Raw genomic sequence first — 20285 nt, forward strand, 5'->3', positions numbered from 1 at the left:
TGCGGTGAGCATTTGGACCCCACAGGTGCTTCACAGATTTTCTGAACAATATGGCGTGAAAAAAGAAAAATTTATTTTTTACACTAAAACGTTGTTCTAGCCTTCAATTTTCCATTTTCTTAAAGGGATAAGAGGAAAAGAAAGACACAAAATGTGTAGCGCAGTTTCTCCCGAGTAAGGAAATACCCCACATGTGGCGATAAAGTGCCAAGGGGGCGCAGGACGAGCCTTCAAAGGGAAGGAGCGCCAATTGGCTTTTGGAAGCTGAATTTCACTGGAAAGGATTTCAAGGGCCATGTCGCATTTACAGAGCCCTCGTGCTGCCAAGACACTAGAAACCCCCCACAAGTGACCCCATTCTGGAAACTACACCCCTCAAGGAATGTATCAAGGGGTGCGGTGAGCATTTGGACCCCACAGGTGCTTCACAGATTTTCCGAACAATATGGCGTGAAAAAAGAAAAATTTATTTTTTACACTAAAACGTTGTTCTAGCCTTCAATTTTCCATTTTCTTAAAGGGATAAGAGGAAAAGAAAGACACAAAATGTGTAGCGCAGTTTCTCCCGAGTAAGGAAATACCCCACATGTGGCGATAAAGTGCCAAGGGGGCGCAGGACGAGCCTTCAAAGGGAAGGAGCGCCAATTGGCTTTTGGAAGCTGAATTTCACTGGAAAGGATTTCAAGGGCCATGTCGCATTTACAGAGCCCTCGTGCTGCCAAGACACTGGAAACCCCCCACAAGTGACCCCATTCTGGAAACTACACCCCTCAAGGAATCTAACAAGGGGTGCAGTGAGCAGGCCCGGACTGGTAATCTGGCAAGGCGGGCAAATGCCCGCTGGGCTGGCCAGATTACCAGTCTGTGGGCCGCCCGGGCTGTCTAATAGAAAAAAAAAAAAAATCACTGCTGCGGCCCGCTCCTGACATGCTCCTCCAGTCCAATCAACGTGGGGCCGATGCGGCCCGCCGCTGTGGCCCCTCGTTGATTGGCGGAGCACGTCAGGAGCGGGGCAGCCGGGCCAAGGTGAGCGGGCTGTGGTGGCGGGAGGGGGGCGGGAGGGGGCTGCGGTGGCGTGTCTCCGCCCCGTTGTTCCCCTCCCAAGTGCCGAGGGCCGCAGACGTGCCGCGCGCAGGCACGTCTGCAGCCACCTCCACCAGGCCCCCAGCGGTGACGTCACTTCCCTGACGCGCCGCTGAGGACCTGGAGGAGAGAGAGGAGAGCCGCCGCCGTCGTGGACCGAAGATCCAGCCGAGGAAGAAGCTGCTGGGAGCGAGGTGAGGTGAGATTTTTTTTTTTTTTTAACCCCTTCACATGTGGCCATGCAGGGGGGCTATTCTATATGGGAGGGGGTGCAGGGGGGGGCTATTTTATATAGGAGGAGGATGCAGGGGGGCTATTCTATATGGGGGGTGCAGGGGGGGCTATTCTATATAGGAGGAGGATGCAGGGGGCTATTCTATATGGGAGGGGGTGCAGGGGGCTATTCTATATAGGAGGAGGATGCAGGGGGGCTATTCTATATGGAAGGGGGTGCAGGGGGGGCTATTCTATATAGGAGGAGGATGCAGGGGGGCTATTCTATATGGGAGGGGGTGCAGGGGGGGCTATTCTATATAGGAGGAGGATGCAGGGGGGCTATTCTATATGGGAGGGGGTGCAGGGGGCTATTCTATATAGGAGGAGGATGCAGGGGGGCTATTCTATATGGGAGGGGGTGCAGGGGGGGGCTATTCTATATAGGAGGAGGATGCAGGGGGGCTATTCTATATGGGAGGGGGTGCAGGGGGGCTATTCTATATAGGAGGACGATGCAGGGGGGCTATTCTATATGGGAGGGGGATGCAGGGGGCTATTCTATATAGGAGGAGGATGCAGGGGGGCTATTCTATATAGGAGGAGGATGCAGGGGGGCTATTCTATATAGGAGGAGGATGCAGGGGGGCTATTCTATATGGGAGGGGGTGCAGGGGGGCTATTCTATATAGGAGGAGGATGCAGGGGGGCTATTCTATATAGGAGGAGGATGCAGGGGGGCTATTCTATATAGGAGGAGGATGCAGGGGGGCTATTCTATATGGGAGGGAGTGCAGGGGGGCTATTCTATATAGGAGGAGGATGCAGGGGGGCTATTCTATATGGGAGGGGGTGCAGGGGGGGCTATTCTATATGGGAGGGGGTGCAGGGGGCTATTCTATATAGGAGGAGGATGCAGGGGGGCTATTCTATATGGGAGGGGGTGCAGGGGGCTATTCTATATAGGTGGAGGATGCAGGGGGGCTATTCTATATGGGAGGGGGTGCAGGGGGGGCTATTCTATATGGGAGGGGGATGCAGGGGGCTATTCTATATGGGAGGGGGTGCAGGGGGGGGGGCTATTCTATATAGGAAGAGGATGCAGGGGGGCTATTCTATATGGGAGGGGGTGCAGGGGGGGCTATTCTATATAGGAGGAGGATGCAGGGGGGCTATTCTATATGGGAGGGGGTGCAGGGGGGCTATTCTATATAGGAGGAGGATGCAGGGGGGCTATTCTATATGGGAGGGGGATGCAGGGGGCTATTCTATATAGGAGGAGGATGCAGGGGGGCTATTCTATATGGGAGGGGGTGCAGGGGGGGCTATTCTATATAGGAGGAGGATGCAGGGGGGCTATTCTATATGGGAGGGGGTGCAGGGGGGGCTATTCTATATAGGAGGAGGATGCAGGGGGGCTATTCTATATGGGAGGGGGTGCAGGGGGCTATTCTATATAGGAGGAGGATGCAGGGGGGCTATTCTATATGGGAGGGGGTGCAGGGGGGGCTATTCTATATAGGAGGAGGATGCAGGGGGGCTATTCTATATGGGAGGGGGTGCAGGGGGGGCTATTCTATATAGGAGGAGGATGCAGGGGGGCTATTCTATATGGGAGGGGGTGCAGGGGGGCTATTCTATATAGGAGGACGATGCAGGGGGGCTATTCTATATGGGAGGGGGTGCAGGGGGGCTATTCTATATAGGAGGAGGATGCAGGGGGGCTATTCTATATAGGAGGAGGATGCAGGGGGGCTATTCTATATGGGAGGGGGTGCAGGGGGGGGGCTATTCTATATGGGAGGAGGATGCAGGGGGGCTATTCTATATGGGAGGGGGTGCAGGGGGGCTATTCTATATAGGAGGAGGATGCAGGGGGGCTATTCTATATGGGAGGGGGTGCAGGGGGGGCTATTCTATATAGGAGGAGGATGCAGGGGGGCTATTCTATATGGGAGGGGGTGCAGGGGGGGCTATTCTATATGGGAGGGGGATGCGGGGGGCTATTCTATATTGGGGGGATGCAGGAGGCTATTCTATATGGGAGGGGGATGCAGGGGGCTATTCTATATGGGGGGTGTGCAGGGGGGGCTATTCTATATGGGGGGGGGTGCAGGGGGGGCTATTCTATATGGGAGGGGGATGCAGGGGGCTATTCTATATTGGGGGGATGCAGGAGGCTATTTTATATGGGAGGGGGATTCAGGGGGCTATTCTATATAGGAGGAGGATGCAGGGGGGCTATTCTATATGGGAGGGGATGCAGGGGGCTATTCTATATGGGGGGGATGCAGGGGGGCTATTCTATATGGGAGTGGGTGCAGGGGGCTATTCTATATAGGAGGAGGATGCAGGGGGGCTATTCTATATGGGAGGGGGATGCAGGGGGCCATTCTATATAGGGGGGGGGATGCAGGGTGGCTATTCTATATGGGAGGGGGATGCAGGGGGGCTATTCTATATGGAAGGGGGGGTGCAGGGGGCTATTCTATATGGGAGGGGGATGGACAGGGGGGCTATTCTATATGGAGGGGGATGCAGGGGGGCTATTCTATATGGGAGGGGGATGCAGGGGGCTATTCTATATGGGGGGATGCAGGGGGCTATTCTATATGGGAGGGGGTGCAGGGGAGGCTATTCTATATGGGAGGGGGGTGCAGGGGAGGCTATTCTATATGGGAGGGGGATGCAGGGGGCTATTCTATATGGGAGGGGGATGCAGGGGGCTATTCTATATGGGAGGGGGATGCAGGGGGGCTATTCTATATGGGAGGGGGATGCAGGGGGCTATTCTATATAGGAGGGGGATGCAGGGCGCTATTCTATATGGGAGGGGGATGCAAGGGGGCTATTCTATATAGGAGGGGGATGCAGGAGGCTATTCTATATGGGAGGGGGATGCAGGGGGGCTATTCTATATCGGAGGGGGATGCCGGGGGCTATTCTATATTGGAGGGGGATGCAGGGGGCTATTCTATATGGGAGGGGGATGCAGGGGGCATTCTATGTAGGAGGGGGATGCAGGGGGGCTATTCTATATGGGGGGATGCAGGGGGCTATTCTATATGGGGGGTGCAGGGGGGCTATTCTATATAAGGGGATGTACAGCAGGGGGGCTATTCTATAGGGGGGGGGATGTACAGCAGGGGGGCTATTCTATATGGGGGGATGTATAGATGAGGATGTTGCTGGAGCATGAAGCCTAAAATGTCTGTCTGGCAGATCCCGTGGAGAGGAGTCATGGCCAGAGAAGCCTTCATGATGGCCGGAGCCAGATGGAGAAGAAAAGGAAAAGTGGACGTCTCGTCATGCAGAGAAGACACCTACTGTGAGTGACAGGATGTAACTGCACTATAATCACTTATAATGTCTGCAGAACCTTTATACAGCTGGGATCTACCTCAGTATCAGGGGTGTCACACTCCGGCCCTCCAGGTGTTGCAAAACTACAATTCCCGTCATGCTTTAGCTGTCCAGTCCTGATGGGATTTGTAGTTCTGTAACAGCTGGAGGGCCGGAGTGTGACACCTGTGTTCTATTGTCACTGCTTTGGGAGAATATTGGTCTTTATATAGTGGCTGTTATTTGGTGCCAGTATAGTGGTATCCAGTCACTGTATGCTGAGAGTAGTGGGCATGGTGTGATGGTATAGGGGTATTATCCAGTCACCGTATGGTGAGAGTAGTGGGCATGGTGTGATGGTATAGTGGTATTATCCAGTCACTGTATGCTGAGGGTAGTGGGCATGGTGTGATGGTATAGTGGTATTATCCAGTCACTGTATGGTGGGAGTAGTGGGCATGGTGTGATGGTATAGTGGTATTATCCAGTCACTGTATGGTGGGAGTAGTGGGCATGGTGTGATGGTATTACTCGTATTATTGGTAATATTAGTGTTTTATATATGGATTGTATGTATGGATATATATATATGGATATATATGTGGATTGTATTCAGTCACAGTGTAGCGGTATTAGTCATTATGTGGTGGTAATGGCCGTGCTCATGGTGTGGTGATATTATTTGTTACTTATATACTGGTAGTATTGGCAATATTGGTGGGTTTGCTTAGTGACAGTGTGGCAGTAACGTGTACAGTGTGGTGATAATATTTGCTTACTGGTGTTATTAACTATGACAGTATTATCATGCACAGAAAATTCTTACCCATGTTACCATTATATATCCTTCAATTTTTCCTGGGGCCCTACAGATAGATAGATAGATAGATAGATGGATATCCAGTAGGAAATGGCTATCTAGCAGCTTATTATGTAGCTTTGACTGCCATTATATGGTGTGCAAACATAGTCAGGATAAAAGGTATTTAAAAAATATTGTAACTTTTGTCCAAAAACAGCACCACCCTGTCCTCAGTGTATGGTTATTACAACTTGGCTCCATTCACTTCAATGGAACTGAGCTGCAATACCTCACACAAACTGAAGAAGAGTGTGGCGCTGTTTCTGGAAGAAAGTGGCCATGTTTTTCTCCTATAAAGGGAATCTGTGAGGTCCGTACCAGGTCTAGGGCTGTAGCTCTTAGCAGACAGGGGTGAGGGAGATATCACTGATCTTTAGTCCAGTGTAAACTTATATAATTGTCCTTTTCATTTCCAACTAAAGTTTCACAACAGTAGCGGCAGCAGCAGCACTAACCTATACGTCCATCAGTCAGAGCAGGAAGGGGCGGGGCAGAAAGTGCTGCTGTGGCTCCACCTCTGTGACACTTCAGCTGGTAATGAAAAGAAAGATTATAGAGGTTTACACTGGACTAAAGATCCGATCCCTGATCTGTACGCTGGGATCTACAGCTGTGTTACCTGGTATAGACCTCACAGGTTCCCTTTAAGGGCACGTTCATACCTAATCCAATGCGGATTTGATGCTTCTGATTTAATCAGTTGAATGAGTGCATAAATATGCTGCATCAAATCCACAGCAGATTATGTTATAGCATTATTTTTAGGTGCTGATGGTGGGGTTCACATGTTTAAGGGAGTAGTGGGGGACATGGCTAAATAAAGTAGAATTTGCAACAGCTCGTATTTTATACCGCTATCCATAATATATAGGGAGGGATATGATATGTGGGCTGCTGGGGTTTGATTGCCAGGGCTGATTTTAAGTCCCAGTCCGGCCCTGGCAGTGAGCATATGGACCCCACTGGTGACGGGCACAAATGTGGAACAATGTGACGTGAAAGGTAAAATTTTAATTTTTTCACTTTCATGGCACAAATGTGCCTGTCATTAAGGGGTCCATATCCTCACTGCACCCCTTGTTAGATTCCCTGAGGGGTGCAGTTTCCAGAATGGGGTCACTTGTGGGGGGTTTCCAGTGTTTTGGCAGCACGAGGGCTCTGTAAATGCGACATGGCGTTCCTCATCCATTCTAGCCAAATCCAACCTCCAAAATCCAAATGGCGCTCCTTCCCTTCGGAGGCTTGACCTGCGCCCACATGGCGCTTTATGTCCATATGTGGGGTATTTACGGACTCGGGGGAAATTGCTCTACACATTTTCTTTTTTTTCCCTCTTTTAACCCCTTGTGAAAATGATAAATTCAAGGCTAAACCAACATTATAGTGTAAAAAATGTAATATTTCATTTTCACGCCACATTGTTCCACATTTGTGCCCGTCACCAGTGGGGTCCATATGCTCACTACACCCCTTGTTACATTCCCTGAGGGGTGTAGTTTCCATAATGGGGTCACTTGTGGGGGGTTTCAACTGTCTTGGCAACACAGGGGCCTTTTGAATGCAACATGGCCCCTCGAAATCCATTCCATCCAAATCCAGCCTTCAAAAACCAAATGGCGCTCCTTCCCTTCGGAGGCTTACCCTGCACCCGCATGGCGCTTTATGTCCACATGTGGGGTATTTCCGTACTCAGGGGAAATTGCGCTACACATTTAGTGTTTTTTTTTATCTTTTAGCCCCTTGTGAAAATGAAAAAATCATGACAAGATTAATGATTTAGATTAAAAATCTACACGTTGAACACAAAAACGTGTAGGTTAGTTTCCCCTGAGTACGAAAATACCCCACATGTGGGCATAATGTGCCATATGGGCACAGGGCAAGCCACCAAAGGGACAGAGCGCCATTTAGAGGCTGGAATGGAGGATGGAGGCCATGTCGCATTTACAAAGCTCCTGTGCTGCCAGGACAGTAGAAACCCCCCACAAGTGACCCCATTCTGGAAACTACACCCCATAAGGAATCTAACAAGGGGTGCAGTGAGCATATGGACCCCACTGGTGACGCGCACTTACGTAGAACATGTGCTGAGAAAATAAAAAATACAATTTTTTTCATTTTCACGTCCCAAATGTGGCCGTCACCAGGGGGCCATATCCCCGCTGCCCCCCTTGTTAGATTCCTTATCGGGTATAGTTTCCAGAATGGGGTCACTTGTGGGGGGTTTCTACTGTCCTGGCCGCACAGAGGCTTTGTAATTGCATCATGGCATCTTCTAATGGGAATGGCGGCCATACCTACTTAGCTGGGGAAAAGGGACAATTCTAATTTATTTGGGGGTATTAGGCCAATTATTAGTTTGAAGGTTGAAAATGACAGGTGTCCATCAAATTCAACCTGTGTTGACCCAGAGGAAGGGAAAAAACCCTCGTAAGGCAGACAACAGTAGCCTCATCACAGGGAAAAAATTCCTTCCCGACTCCATAATGGCGATCAGAATAATCCCTGGATCAACGTGACCCCTGAAATAGGAATAAGGGACAATATTTAGATAATGTAGAACTCCATTGACGTTTGGTGCGCCTTGAAGCGATCCAGTATGCAGAGGCCGCGGCGATCAGGACAGGTGTCACACTAGAAAATGGTGTCCTTCCTGATCCCCCTGTTACACCACACTCTGCACTTCTTCTGGGGTCTCCCTTTCTCCAGTGTGGGGGACGTCACCTGGAAAATGTTGTCCTGGTGCGATACGGGGTCCTTCATATCCAGAAGCGCTGGGTCCGCTCCATGGCTGCTAAATATTAGGGCTCTATTACTACTTCTGATATGTTCGGATCGTGCCGCAAGCTACAGGGCAGTGAGGGACCGGAAGAGGGGGTGCTGGTATAAAAGTTATCCCCGTACAGGTGGTAACCTTTATCCAGCAGTGGGAAGATCAGTTCCCGGACGATCTTCCCACTTGTTCCGAGGATGGGGGGGGGGGGGCATCTGGGGGCTGCATTCGGGTGTCCCTTCCTACATACACTCTAAGGGTACGTGCACACTGCGGAATCGCGACAGATAACCCTTCGTGCATTCCGCAGTTGGCACCCGCCGGCGGAGTGATGCAGGCACACGTCTCCACACATGTCATAGACTCCATTCTATGCACGGGCGGATTCCGCTCTCCGACCAACGTGTTCATTCTTTGGATGGACGATGGAATCCGCCTGTGCATAGAATGGACTCTATGACACGGGTGGAGACGCGCGCCCACATCAGTCCACCGGCGGGTGCCAGCTGCGGAATGCACAAAGGGTTATCCTTCGCCATTCTGCAGTGTGCACGTACCCTAAATCTGTAAGAGTACCCAGAGGTACTCTCACAGAGTTTGGAGAATTTCATGCCATACCGTCATCTCTTATTGGGACGGTACTGGCGGAAAAGACGTGTCTGGGAGGCAGCGTACGCTACGCTACCCCCAGACACGTCACTTGATGATGATGAGGATGAATGGAGGAAAGAAGGATCCCCCCATTCATCCTCACTGGCTGTTTCGGTGTCAGAGGCAATAATAACGTATCCCTCTGACGCCGAAAACACCCTGGGGGCCATCTTTATACGGGGAATGGTATATGGGGTATGTAGTGGTGTAGTGTCAAACTTTATTCAATGTAGTGTGGTGTAATGTAGTGTTTTTTACGTGTTTTTTTTTTACAGTAAGTATAAAAAAAACCTACGGCAACAAAGGCGTTGCTGATAAATGCCGCACTTATGTGCGGCACTTATCAGCAGACCGTGGCAGTAGGATTGTTGGGGGGTGAATGATGTATAAGTTTGTCTGTTTGTGTCTCTGTCTTTCTCTTACTTTCTTTCTCTGCTGGCCAGCAAAAATTCTTTCTATCCACTATTGTTTCTTCAGACAGACAAGTGCAGCATTTCCCACCAGCACACACATCCAGCAGCATACAAACAGCATCACAGCTTACCAGGAGGAACCAGAAGGGAGGGGGGTGCAGAGTTTATATGGAGCACTGACCTGATTACTGCCAGGTGAGGCTGAGCTGGAGCTATGCAGCTATAGTGGGTTTTGTATTCCTGGTTATTTTTTGTATTTCTATGTTATTTATTTTCACAATATGTATTATAATTTTATGCTGTGTAAGAAAAGGACAAGTTTGTAGCACTTTTATGTTTGGATTTAAACTGATGTGTATATTGCTTTAAGAGTGTTGCATTTTGGGTAAATTGGGTATAAAGACACCTGGAATCCCTAGGTTTGGAGAGAGTCTGGCTCAGAGTATGTGAGCTGGGAAAGCAGGGTGCTGCTTGATACATAGGCAGCTGCAACAAACCCTGATCTGCTGTATATTATTTGTTTTGTTATTTTGCTTAAAATAAAGAAGAAGAATTTTTTTTTGCTATGACTGAGTGACATTGTTTTTTTTGTGACCTCAACAAATCCCACACCTCAACAAGGATATAGAAAAAAAAACACCCTACGCCAAAAAGGAGGAGTTGCTGATTAGCAGCGCACTTCCGTGCGATGCTGATCAACATTCAGCGGCGATAGGGTGCGGAAAATAGAAAAAAAAAATTTGGAAAAAAAAACAAAAACTTTTTCTACATTCTGAATATCCCTGTAGCTGCTGATAAGTGTATTACACATATCAGCCGCTAGGGGGCAGCAGAGCGCAAAATCCGGAAAAAGACGAGGCTGGAGCCGAAAATAGCCAAAAAAAAGACGATGGGAACCGCCGGAAAGAGGAGAAGACGGAGGACGCCGTGATCACCATTACTTTTTACAGTAATGGCGGTCGGTGCCGTCCTCGGACAGCACCGACCGCCATTTTTTTCCGGGTCACCGATAGCGGCGATCGTAAGCACGGGGGGTGTTAACCACCCCCCGTGCCGAGAAGCTAAGATGGCCTGCTATGATTTATAGCAGGCCATCTTCCCCGATCGCTTTGTGCGAACACGCAGCGATCGGGGAAACATTGGGAGTAAATTTTTGCCCTGATGCGCTAAGTACCAGGGCGCGAGGGCGTAAATTTACGCCCAATGTCGTTAAGGGGTTAAGCTTTCACTCCTGATTTTTGCTTAAAGGGAATCTGTCAGCTGCAATTCACTTTACACACTGGTGACATTGTTAGATAGCTGGTAAGTCAAGGAGATACATATATACCTTTCATTTATGCAGTTGTGCTTCCATAATGAACAAAACTTGCTTTTATTATACATTAAGAAGAATTCAAAAGTATTTCCTGTGCTCCTGAAGTGCAGCAAGCTGTAACACCTCCTCTCTGTCCCAGTAAATGATTGACACCTGGAAGCTGAGTCCCAGGTTGAGGGATGGGAAGGGGAGGGTAGGAGATTTGACAGCTTACTGTACTTTAGGAGCTCAGGAAAGACGTAACTGTCATTTCAGGGTCTTTTTTTCTGAAAACAATAATATACTGTATATAGTACAAGCGATTTTAAGAAACTCTGTAACACCCTGCAATCTTCTCTCAGCAAGTTCCAAGATAACCACTGACCTTTCTGACCCCTGAATACAGCGTTTTAGGTGCCCAGACAGTCTACTTACAGCTGACTTTCATGTCTCCTCTTCCTGCTCGCTTATCTCCCTCGGCCCCTCCCCCCTCCATAGGGATATAATGGACACAGCAGAACCCGTCTTTACTAGCTTCTCTGTAATGAAGACGGCTTTGCCTGATACTGAACAGATAAGAAGAGAGGGGGGAGGCTGGGACATTGCTTTTTAAGTACAGAAAGAGGCTTTTTTTGCCTAATAAAACCTATTACCCCCTTAAGGACAGAGCCTGAAATGGCCTTAATGACAGAGACAAATTTTATGAATATGACCAGTGTCACTTTAGTCATTAATAACTTCGGGATGCTTTTACCTATCCGGCTGATTCTGAGATTGTTTTCTCGTGACATATTGTACTTTACATTTCTGGTAAATTGGAGTCGATACTCATAACAAATCTTTATGAAAAAAACCCAAATAAGGTGAAAAAATGTGAAAAAATGCATTTTTCCAACTTTGAAACTTCTTTGCGTATACAGAAAGTGGTTATACCACATAAATTATATATTAAATAGCATTAGCAACATGTCTACTTTATGTTGGCGGCATTTATTAAACTATCTTTCATTTTTTTTAGACGATAGGAAGCTTAAAACATTAGCAGCAAATTTCCAAATTTTCAGTAAAATTTCAAAATCAGATATTTTTAGGGACCTGTTCAGGTTTAAAGTGTATTTGAGGGGCCTGTATGTTAGAAAGCCCCACAAAGCACCCCATTTCAGAAACTGCACCCCCCAAACTCTGCAAAAGCATATCCAGAAAGTGTTTAAACCCTTTAGGGGAGTCACAGAAATAAAAGCCAAGTGTGTAAGGAATTTGAAAATTTTAATTTTCTGTGCAGAGATTTTATTGTAATCCAATATTTTTCATAATTATAAACCTATTACCAGAGAAATGCACCCCAATAATTATTGCCCCGTTTCTGCAGTTTATAGAAATACCCCATATGTGGCCCTATTGCGCTATTTGACGCAACCACAAGCCTCAGATATAAGGGAGCGCCTAGTGAATTTCAACGCCTCCGTTATATTTGGTCATTTTTGACTGTACCACTTCAGGTTGGCAGAGGCTCTGGGGTGTCAAAACCTAAAAAACACCCCTAAAGGGACACCATTTAGAAAACTACACCCCTCAAGGAATGTAACAAGGGGTGCGGTGAGCATCTGGACCCCACAGGTGCTTCACAGATTTTCCGAACAATATGGCGTGAAAAAAGAAAAATTTATTTTTTACACTAAAACGTTGTTCTAGCCTTCAATTTTTCATTTTCTTAAAGGGATAAGAGGCAAAAAAAGACAAAAAATGTGTAGCGCAGTTTCTCCCGAGTACAGAAATACCCCACATGTGGCGATAGAGTGCCAAGGGGGCGCAGGACGAGCCTCCAAAGGGAAGGAGCGCCAATTGGCTTTTGGAAGCTGAATTTCACTGAAAAGGATTTCAAGGGCCATGTCGCATTTACAGAGCCCTCGTGCTGCCAAAACACTGGAAACCCCCCACAAGTGATTCCATTCTGGAAACTACACCCCTCAAGGAATCTAACAAGGGGTGCAGTGAGCATATGGACCCCACTGGTGACGGGCACAAATGTGGAACAATGTGACGTGAAAGGGAAAAATTTCATTTTTTCACTTTCATGGCACAAATGTGCCCGTCATCAAGGGGTCCATATCCTCACTGCACCCCTTGTTAGATTCCTTGAGGGGTGCAGTTTCCAGAATGGGGTCACTTGTGGGGGGTTTCCAGTGTTTTGGCAGCAGGAGGGCTCTGTAAATGTGACATGGCGTTCATCATCCATTCTAGCCAAATCCAACCTCCAAAATCCAAATGGCGCTCCTTCCCTTCGGAGGCTTGCTCTGCGCCCACATGGCGCTTTATGTCCACATGTGGGGTATTTACGGACTCGGGGGAAATTGCTCTACACATATTGTGTGTTTTTTTCTCTTTTAACCCCTTGTGAAAATGATAAATTCAAGGCTAAACCAACATTATAGTGTAAAAAATGTAATATTTCATTTTCACGCCACATTGTTCCACATTTGTGCCCGTCACCAGTGGGGTCAATATGCTCACTACACCCCTTGTTACATTCCCTGAGGGGTGTAGTTTCCATAATGGGGTCACTTGTGGGGGGTTTCAACTGTCTTGGCAACACAGAGGCCTTTTGAATGCAACATGGCCCCTCAAAATCCATTCCATCCAAATCCAGCCTTCAAAAACGAAATGGTGCTCGTTCCCTTCGGAGGCTTGCCCTGCACCCGCATGGCGCTTTATGTCCACATGTGGGGTATTTACGGACTCGGGGGAAATTGCGCTACACATTTAGTTTTTTTTCTCCTCTTTTAACCCCTTGTGAAAATGATATATTCAAGGCTAAACCAACATTATAGTGTAAAAAATGTAATACTTCATTTTCACGCCACATTGTTCCACATTTGTGTCCGTCACCCGTGGGGTCCATATGCTCACTACACCCCTTGTTACATTCCTTGAGGGGTGCAGTTTCCATAATGGGGTCACTTGTGGGGGGTTTCAACTGTCTTGGCAACACAGGGGCCTTTTGAATGCAACATGGCCCCTCGAAATCCATTCCATCCAAATCCAGCCTTCAAAAACCAAATGGCGCTTCTTCCCTTCGGAGGCTTACCCTGCACCCGCATGGCGCTTTATGTCCACATGTGGGGTATTTCCAAACTCAGGGGAAATTGCTCTACACATTAAATGTTTTTTTTATCTTTTAACCCCTTGTGAAAATGAAAAAACATGACAAGATTAATGATTTAGAGTAAAAATTTTACAAAAATTACACTAAATGTTGGTCTAGCCTTGATTTTTTTCCATTTCCACAAGGGGTTAAAAAAGAAAATGAACACAAAACGTGTAGGGTAATTTCCCCTGAGTACGAAAATACCCCACATGTGGACATAATGTGCCATATGGGCACAGGGCAAGCCACCAAAGGGACAGAGCGCCATTTAGAGGCTGGAATGGAGGATGGAGGCCATGTCGCAATTACAAAGCTCCTGTGCTGCCAGGACAGTAGAAACCCCCGACAAGTGACCCCATTCTGGAAACTACACCCCATAAGGAATCCAACAAGGGGTGCAGTGAGCATATGGACCCCACTGGTGACGGGCACTTACGTAGAACATGTGCCGAGAAAATAAAAAATACAATTTTTTTCATTTTCACGTCCCAAATGTGGCCGTCACCAGGGGGCCATATCCCCGCTGCCCCCCTTCTTAGATTCCTTATGGGGTGTAGTTTCCAGAATGGGGTCACTTGTGGGGGGTTTCTACTGTCCTGGCCGCACAGAGGCTTTGTAATTGCATCATGGCATCCTCTAATGGGAATGGCGGCCATACCTATTTAGCTGGGGAAAAGGGACAATTCTAATTTATTTTGGGGGTATTAGGCCAATTATTAGTTTATAAGGTTGAAAATGACAGGTGTCCATCAAATTCAACCTGTGTTGATCCAGAGGAAGGCAAAAAAAAACCCTCGTAAGGCAGACGACAGTAGCCTCATCACAGGGGAAAAATTCCTTCCCGACTCCATAATGGCGATCAGAATAATCCCTGGATCAACGTGACCCCTGAAATAGGAATAAGGGACAGAATTTAGATAATGTAGAACCCCAGTGACGTGTGGTGCGCCTTGGAGCGATCCAGTATGCAGAGGCCGGGGTGATCAGGACAGGTGTCACACTGGAAAATGTTGTCCTTCCTGATCCCCCTGTTACACCACACTCTGCACTTCTTCTGGGGTCTCCCTTTCTCCAGTGTGGGGGACGTCACCTGGAAAATGTTGCCCTGGTGCGATACGGGGTCCTTCATATCCAGAAGCGCTGGGTCCGCTCCATGGCTGCTAAATATTAGGGCGCTATTACTACTTCTGATATGTTCGGATCGTGCCGCAAGCTACAGGGCAGCGAGAGACCAGAGGAGGGGGCGCTGGTATAAAAGTTATCCCCGTACAGATGGTGACCTTTATCCAGCAGTGGGAAGATCAGTTCCCGGACGATCTTCCCACTAACTCCGAGGATGGGGGGGCATCTGGGGGCTGGATTCGGGTGTCCCTTCCTACATACACTCTAAGGGTACGTGCACACTGCGGAATCGCGACAGATAACCCTTCGTGCATTCCACAGCTGGCACCCACCGGCGGACTGATGCAGGCGCGCGTCTCCACACGTGTCATAGACTCCATTCTATGCACGGGCGGATTCCGCTCTCCGTCCAACGTGTTCATTCTTTGGATGGACGATGGAATCCGCCCGTGCATAGAATGGATTCTATGACACGGGTGGAGACACATGCCTGCATCAGTCCGCCGGCGGGTGCCAGCTGTGGAATGCACGAAGGGTTATCCTTCGCCATTCCGCAGTGTGCACGTACCCGAAATCTGTAAGTGTACCCTAAGGTACGCTCACAGAGTTTGTAGAATTTCACTCCATACCGTCATCTCTTATTGGGACGGTACTGGCGGAAAAGATGTGTCTGGGGGGCAGCGTACGCTACACTACCCCCAGACACGTCACTGGAGGATGAGGATGATGAGGATGAATGGAGGAACGAAGGACCCCCCATTCATCCTCACTGGCTGTTTCGGTGTCGGAGGTAATAATAACGTATCCCTCTGACGCCGAAAACACCCAGGGGGCCATCTTTATACGGGGATTAGTATATGGGGTATGTAGTGGTGTAGTGTCAAACTTTATTCAATGTAGTGTGGTGTAATGTAGTGTTTTTTACGTGTTTTTTTACAGTAAGTATAAAAAAAAAACCTACGCCAACAAAGGAGTTGCTGATAAATGCCGCACTTATGTGCGGCACTTATAAGCAGACCGTGGCAGTAGAATATAGAAAAAAAACACCCTACGCCAAAAAGGAGGAGTTGCTGATTAGCAGCGCACTTTCGTGCGATGCTGATCAACACTCAGCGGCGATAGGGTGCGGAAAATAGAAAAAAAAAAATTTGAAAAAAAAAAAAAAATTCTGAACATCCCTGTAGCTGCTGATAAGTGTATTACACATATCAGCCGCTAGAGGGCAGCAGAGCGCAAAATACGGAAAGAGCCGACGATGGAGCCGAAAATAGCCGAGAGAAGCCGAACATGACGTCACGGAAGAAGCCGAAGACCCGAACGAAGACGAGGATGCCGCGAACCCGGAAGACGCCGATCAGGAGCCCGGGACAGGTGAGTAATGTACAAATACCTGCTCTGGACCCCTCGGCTGCCTAGCTGAGGGGTCCAGGGCAGGTATTTACTATATTGTGGGACTCTGATCGCCGTGCCACCGGCCCGATCGCCGTGAATGGCCGGCCGGTACCGGCCGATGTCGTTAAGGGGTTACACAGGTCAACAACAACAAAAAAAATTTACTGGTGTCCAAAATATATTAATGATTTTGGGGTAGTTTTGGGGTGCTGATTCTGAATATGCTATCAGTTTTGCCAGATTGGCTCAAGTTTTTTTTCATGTCTTGTTCATTTTTGAAGATTACTTTCTAAAACTAGTTAAAATAAACTAAAATCAACATTTACTTTGTAAAATTTATTGTATTCATGACAATAGCAATAAAGTTAATGCGCGTATAGCAAATTACGTCTTTTTTTTTTTTTTTACACATTTCACGAAAATTCTCAAAAACTTGAGCCAATCTGGCAAAACTGATGACATATTCAGAATCAGCACCCCAAAGTTACCCTAAATTCGTTGAAATATCTTTGGCCCCAAAAATGCTGTTGACCTGTGTTATAGATTTTTTTAAAATCGCCTATACTACTGTTTTCTGCAATTAAAAAAAAAATGAAAGTTACGCTTTAAGTCTTCTTACTATATAATAAAATCATGTTTCTATGTTCTGGAATCACAGACAGATATATGAAAGGCAGCAGGTGTCAGCAGTTTGGAACATTAACTGCGGCTGACATTTTCACTTCAACAATACTGATATAAAAAACTGACCAAATCTACAATGCATAAATGAGGCTATAGAAGGAATCATTGCAAACAGTAAAAGAAAAACCTAAAACAAAATCATCTGCGCATTGTCTTTTTTTTTTTTTTACATTGATAGCCATTAGTAATAATCATTATTTAGTTTATAAAATGTCAGCTAAAAAGACATTTTGGGAACAATAGCCTTAGACAGGTTTGATAAATCTGCCCCATACTTTCTTTTTCCCTGATTATTTCTTTCTCTTTTTCTCACTGTAGTTTGTAGAATATAAATATGAATATACAATTACTTACAGCTCCTTGATATAATTCAATTTCTCGGTCTGTGAAATAAGGCATCTGCTTAAATGGATTAACTGAAATAAGTACAGAACCTATGTATGTCTGGCCGCAGAGTAAAGGAAAGACTTCACAATGGTATTATATACACACAGCATTCAGTGATGTATTATAAGGGTATGTGCACACTGAGGAAAAGGCGAGGAATTCAGCTTGAAATTCCTCCCGTAAAATATGTACAGAGCATTGTGTTCAATGGGTTTTCTGCTCTGTTATTCACACTGCAGAATTTCCGAGCAGAATTTTCTGCTGTACATCTGCTAGAGGAATCCTATAGAAGTCAATGGGGGGCTTAAATTCTGCTTGAATTCTGCCTGAAAACTTTCTGCTTTAATTCCTCGAGAATTGCTCAGTGTGCAATTTCATACATTTTATGCGAGAATGTTGTTAGTGGTGAAAACATGAAATAATGATGTATATAACATGTCAAAAGACAAGATTTTGTGTCCTGTAAGACCAAAAGCCTTATGTATCAAAAGATAAGAGCAGAGGAAAATGGTTACATGTAGCAACCAATAACACATTACAGTTACAGATTCTCAGTTTCTTGAGGTGGAACGTTGATCCAAGAATTTATTCTGCCATATTGAGAGTTGTTTGATAATTGTTCAACTGTTATGCAGCAATAGATATTTGTCTCACAATGGTTTTTAGTATTATTAAGGATTATTATGGATTATTTAAGGATTTATGGATTTATTATTACATTTTAGCCAAAATTTTTCTTGTGGTCTTTTTAGTCCCCACAGGTGTTCATCAGTGGCCTTTTCATCAGTGGCACCTTCACTGTTCCTTCTCGGATCTTATTCTCTCTGTAATCCAGACACCTGGATATTAGGTGATCAGCAGCTGGTCAGATATTTAATGACACCTAATGGTCCCTAAATATCAACCTCTAGGTTACAATTCATGAGTTGGTGTCAAGGAAAAAATTTGGAGGATTGAGTAGATTTAAAGGAGAACTCTGGGCTGATTTTCGGCAGAGTGCTGAGGAGGGGGAGGATGGAAAAAGTAACATGCTTTCATCTCGCCTGCTCCAGCGCTGGTGCCGGTATCCCACAACTCCAGGCCACTTCTGGGTTTGAGTGGGGACCTGGGATGTGACGTGTTAGGCCTGCCTGCTTAGTGAGTCAGCAACCAAGGCAGGACCCCGTTACGGCAGCTGACTGGCTGAGTGGGCCTGGCACGTCACATACCATGTCCCCACTCAGACCCAGAAGCAGCCAGGAACGGGGACCGTAGCTGTGGGATACATCAGCAACACTGGAGTCGGGGAGGTGAGAGCATGTCACGCCTTTCATCCTCTCCCTACCCAGTACTCTGCCAAAATCACCCCAGCCCAGAGTTCTCCTTTAGGAGGCACCTTCTTTACAGTGCTGGAGGCCCTCTTCTTCTTTCCAGTCACAAGTCACACCTTGCAAACTTGGCGAACATTCAGCATTTGACTCCTGGTGGCTGGAGAAGTTGGATGCAGCCACAGACCTGGCTGCCCTAGGTCTGCATTCAACTTTACCAGACTGGGGCTGCTTCTCCAGACACAGAGTGAAATGCAGGTGGCTGGTGGTTATAACTCTGGGATGCTGCAATTCTGAGATTGTTTTTCTGTGACACATTGTTTTTAGGTTTTGTGATAAATTTTGCCTGATATCATTACAATTTTTTGTCAATAATTTTTTCATTAAAAAATGGCAAAATTAGCATTTTTCTGGCTTTAAAATTCTTTGCATTCACCTTGCAGGTTAAATAATGTAATAATTTTATTGCCAACGTTGTTATGGATGTGGCAATACCAAATATGTTTTTTTTAAATTAATTATTGTGGGTCATGCATCTAAACACTTTTCTGTTTCTCTCCTTGCTACTGGAGAGGGATTCTATAGAAAGTCTATGGAGCCCATCTCCTGCAGCAAGTAAGGATATAAGAATAGGAGGGCTCAGCTAAATGCTTTGTCGAGCTAGTTTTAGCGATCAAAAGTTTCTTTTTTTTTTTTTTTTTTTAATAACATGTATACAGGAAGTGGTGTATTTTTTTCCAGTGTGACACATTGCTCTTTGCTGCCACCTCTGTCCATGTCGGGAACTGTCCAGAGCAGTATCAAATCCCCATAGACCAGACATCTGGCATCTAAATCCGAACTGGTAAGTGTGCAGAAAATGAATGGCCACACATTCATACTTCATAACCTTGGTGTAACACATGATTATACATTAAGTCAACTAAAAAAAAATTACATTGAAATGTAGAAAATAGCTAATTGTCTGCACTTTCATCATGTATCACTGCTGGATGTGTCATATGCAGCAACCTCTTCTCTGGGCGACCTCTTCCTTCCTCTCTTCTTTCTCTTATCCATTTAAGGACTCCATTCAGTTAACCACAACTCGTTTCTATATTTCACCATCCCACACACAAAAAGTAGTAGAAAGGAGATAGTCTGCTGGTTTTATATGACAAGGTCATTGATCTAATAGTAGGTTCTTAATAGTTACCAAAACAGACTAAATTCTAAGGGCCCTATTAGGTGGCCTGAAGCCATCTGTAAGAGATCGTGATATCGATAATCGGCCCTCATTTACAGAGCTTGATCACTTGTTGGATTGCTGGCTCGTTCATTCTGCACTTTCTGGCAATCAGCCTATGATTCGCCTATAAAAGGCCCAATAAAAGGCTGAAAGCTAATCGCTAGTCCTATTACACAGGGCAATATAGGCTTGTACAGCTGATAAACACTGTGTAATATGGCCCATCGAATTATGTTGTGACAGCAATTATATGATAGTAACTGTAACTTTACATCTACAATATTTTATGATCTTGTATATCATAAAATATCCTTCATATAAAGTGCCACACCCATCCTCAGGTTTTGTGCGGTATTGCAGCTCAGCTCTATTTACTGCAATGAAACCAA

At 46.4% G+C, this 20285-nt stretch overlaps 1 protein-coding gene across 2 annotated transcripts in view; it reads right to left on the minus strand.

Moving 5' to 3' along the window:
- MYO1F (myosin IF) overlaps positions 1-20285 on the minus strand; it is a 228107-nt gene that overhangs the window by 176533 nt on the left and 31289 nt on the right. For both annotated transcript variants that reach the window (XM_069976647.1, XM_069976646.1), the window contains exon 3: positions 17329-17418. In XM_069976647.1, the coding sequence (XP_069832748.1) occupies positions 17329-17418 (90 nt within the window). The remainder of the gene's footprint in view (positions 1-17328; positions 17419-20285) is intronic.

This window comes from Dendropsophus ebraccatus, chromosome 7 (genome assembly GCF_027789765.1).
Source record: "Dendropsophus ebraccatus isolate aDenEbr1 chromosome 7, aDenEbr1.pat, whole genome shotgun sequence".
Classification (NCBI taxonomy): domain Eukaryota; kingdom Metazoa; phylum Chordata; class Amphibia; order Anura; family Hylidae; genus Dendropsophus; species Dendropsophus ebraccatus.